We start from the raw sequence: 3,518 nt of genomic DNA, 5'->3' as shown, positions 1-3,518 counted from the left end.
GAGAGGAAATCCTTGCTCCAAAGTTAAGACGTTTTTACTGCTAGAGCATAAACATATGTTCTGCAAATCTCTTCTTCTGCTTCCTCCGTTATTTTCGTGTTGGAATAAAACTTTAGTGCGTGTCCACAGAGCCACGCCGTCTGTCTTTTAATCGTGAACACACATCTTGTCCTCAGACTGTCTGCAGACGTACTTATGATCGTCACTGTGGAGTTCTTCTCATGTTTTTCTCCCCGTGTCTCTTCACCGCAGCAGCCGATCATCACGCAGAGCGCCACCGTCACCAAGATCACCTTCGGCAGCTCCCACCTCTCGGCGCCCGTCTTCAGCAGCGGCGAGGCGACCGCCAAGCTGATTCCCGAGTCGAGCTCCGGGCCCTCGGGGGACAAGCCCTCGGTGTCGGACATCCTGAAGATCTCCATGATGGAGGCGGAGATCGACCCGAGCACGGAGCCCATGGTGGTGGATTCCTCCAGCGACTGCGGCCCTCTGGGGAAAGCCCTGGAGGTCCAGGCCGTGTCCGGCACCCTGGACTCGGGCCAGTTCATCAGCAGCTCCGGGGCCGCCGTGCATCACTCCCACGCAAAAACTCAGCAGTTCAGCTGCATGCAGGGCCTCGCGGCGCAGAGGAGCAAAGAGGATCTGGAGGTTATTGAGGTGAGGTGATAATTAGAAACCGATGTAGGTAATAAATCACGCAGGCTGTCAGTATGTCTCTCACACACACGGACGTCTCTATCCGAACACAATATGAGTCTGTAACATTAGCTGTGATGATGTATGCAGATAAATCATGCTGCACAAAGAACAGAACAGGATCGAGTTTCCAGATTAGAAGATTAACTTTTATTTTGAAAGGAACCGCATGTTTTTATCAGTGCTTTTATTTTATAGATTGTATTTCCCGTGGTTAATAAAACAGAATTAACCAGCAGCTGTTATTAGGAGAAGAGCAGTTTAGCAAACATAACTCTGTTTATTGAACATCAGATCTGATCAAACCCGAAATACAGAAACAGAAACAGAAACACAGAGTGTGACGGTGACTTATTTACATCAGCTTTTCATGTCACCCAACACCAGCTGCATGGCATTTGACTTCCAAATACTCAGATAGTGCTGCGTTTCTTTGGGACTTTCTATGATGCATCATTCGTTATTCATACGTTCACGGTTTCTGGAATGAGAATGAATAGTTTGTTGAGAAGAGGCGAGGAGGTTGACGGTTCAAAAAAAACAATCCGTGTGGACGACGGTGTTTGTTGATGTCGCTAAAGACGCAACGCAGAAGTTGTTTAATGGTAAACGAGTAACGGATAAAGCTACTAACGCCCTAAAGCCTGAAACGACAGCTACCAGGCTAGCTCCAGCTTAGCTTAGCTTCGCGTAGCATGACGGCCGGCAACAGCTGAAGCAGGCCGACGCCGTCAGCTCCTCTGAAGCTCATTGTCTCATTTTTGACGCGTGTCAAAATGAAAATCTAAAATAAGAGTAACAAGTCGTACTTTTCCTGAAACCAAAACCGTTTCCTGGAGTCGTATCAATCATCTCATCTACCTCTTGGCAAGAAAGTGAATAAGCAAATTTCCCAAGGGGTTTCCTTCCCGCGTTTCCAAGTGTTCGTTTAACCTTAAAGCCGAAACAAAGGCGTGTCAACAAGGACGGAAAAAACCCAAGTATCTCTTGAAACGTCTCGTAAAACAGAGTTTACAGTCTCAGGCGCCAAGAGGAAGAGGAAGGAGAAATGTTAGAAGGAAGTTCAGTAACGGGGTGATTTTTACCTATGTTATATATAAGTTTTATTATATCCTTAGTTGACCCCCTGATACGTGTCTGACTGAAACCCTGATGTGACTAACGCCTGTAGGTGATTCCTCAGTACTCCATCCTGCCGGACTCCAGCCAGTCCAACGTGGTGGTGGAGCCCAGCGGCTTCCTGGAGATCACTAACTACACCAGCCAGCAGCTGGAGGAGGACAGCCCCATGGAGCAGGAGGTGGACAGCAGCAACGACGAGGCGGCGGCGGCCAGCCCCCCCGACCAGCCGTAGCCGCTCCACGCCACAGCACGTTTTCACTTTGAAAGAGCAAGACTCTGCAAGCTCGACGCCTCGGACGAAGCAGCGCACAAAGACTGATTACTGATTGTTTGTGAAAGATTAGTTTGTTAGTTTCTCCTCCTCCCGGCTACTAACTGCACATCTGCTTTTTATTGCTAAATGCTGGTGCGAGGTGAAAGGATTAGTTTGGAAAGCGGCCTCTCCAAACACACCGGACTCTCCGGCGCGTTGACGTTTATACTACTTGCAGGGTTTTGCAAGATATTTACACATTCGCGGTGTCTGGGATTATACCAGGGGCCACATTTTTCAGAGATACGCAGCTGGCTCAGATTACCGCATTTATGTCGACGCTCGTCCCGAGTGTCTCGAATACTTGTTGCCCAATCACACTTGCATCACGCAGAGTTTTGTGAGGCGACTCCCCCGTTAACAGACGTAGTTTTGTCATCGGATTTTGTAAAGTCTCTCCGGCGCTTACGGGATTTGAGTTTTCAGAAGAGAAGATAAAGCTGCAGCAGCATTTTCTGTGAGGAACCAGAAATGAGTCCTAGAGGAACAGATAGAGGCCAACATATGTTATTGCTCACTGTAACTGTAATGTGTAAAAAAAGAAAAGAAAAAAAAATAACCAATGTACTTTTTTTTTTTTGTTTTTTTTGTAAGATATATTCAGGAGTTGATAAAAGTTGCAGTGATCTGTTTCTGCATAGTGTGTTTTAAACTATGCATTTCGTTTTCTACCTTCCCGAACTAGATACCTAGTTGAGAGAAATCATTTAATCTGCACAATAAATCAGCTGAGTAGAATGAGTCCGTGGAGTTTTACTGGTTTCAGCAAAATAAGGCGACCGCAGCCGCGCCTCAGTTTTTTAATACGTAAAACATCTAGACTGCTTTGAATCATCATAAAGGCTTCTGCTGAGTCACTTAAGGTCCTCTCTCAAGTTGCGTAACTGACATTTCGAATACGCAACGCAACACAACGCCGACTCAGTGTTTGAGAGGTGGGTGGAACTGCTTGCTACTGTTGAATTTCAGTTGAAAACCAAAATACGACCTCGTACACTTCCCGTTAAGAGGGAAGCCTCGTTTTGGTGTCATTGTCAAAAACGTAATGGTTCTTTTCTGAGGGAAGGAACTGCAAAACGCAATCCAGGAACCGTATCTGTTTAAATAAAGAGCGGTGTCTTTTAGGTTTAAATAGCGTCTGCTGCTTGGTGTATGCTGAACTACATAAAGGCGGCACAGTGGTGGCGTGGTGGTTAGCACTGATGCCTCAATGCAAGAAGGTTCCATAGACTGACTGGTTCCTTTCTGTGTGGAGTTTGCATGTTCTCCACTGTCTAAAGGCAGAAATACAGTGTTCATCTCACATTGCTGTTTATTCCCAGTTTCATGGCGCCGAAGCTCAACTAGTTTCCTTGGCGATAATTGATTTGTTGAGGTACAGTGGTGC

General features: G+C 46.5%; 1 protein-coding gene across 3 annotated transcripts in view; it reads left to right on the top strand.

Moving 5' to 3' along the window:
* The window catches only part of emsy (EMSY transcriptional repressor, BRCA2 interacting), a 20,274-nt gene extending 17,401 nt beyond the window's left edge, over positions 1-2,873 (top strand). Inside the window, exons 19-20 of one of the 3 annotated variants that reach the window (XM_084564236.1) lie at positions 256-657; positions 1,868-2,873. In XM_084564236.1, coding sequence (XP_084420362.1) covers positions 256-657; positions 1,868-2,050 — 585 coding nt within the window. In that variant the 3' untranslated portion in view covers positions 2,051-2,873. Of the gene's footprint in view, positions 1-252; positions 658-1,867 lie in introns of all 3 variants that reach the window. The other 2 variants (XM_084564237.1, XM_084564235.1) reach the window with 2 other exon arrangements.
* The last annotated feature ends 645 nt before the right edge of the window (positions 2,874-3,518 follow it).

Source organism: Chelon labrosus (assembly GCF_963514085.1).
Source record: "Chelon labrosus genome assembly, chromosome: 17".
Classification (NCBI taxonomy): domain Eukaryota; kingdom Metazoa; phylum Chordata; class Actinopteri; order Mugiliformes; family Mugilidae; genus Chelon; species Chelon labrosus.
The sequence above is the reverse complement of the archived record's forward strand: the minus strand, read 5'-3'. Positions and strand labels throughout refer to the sequence as shown.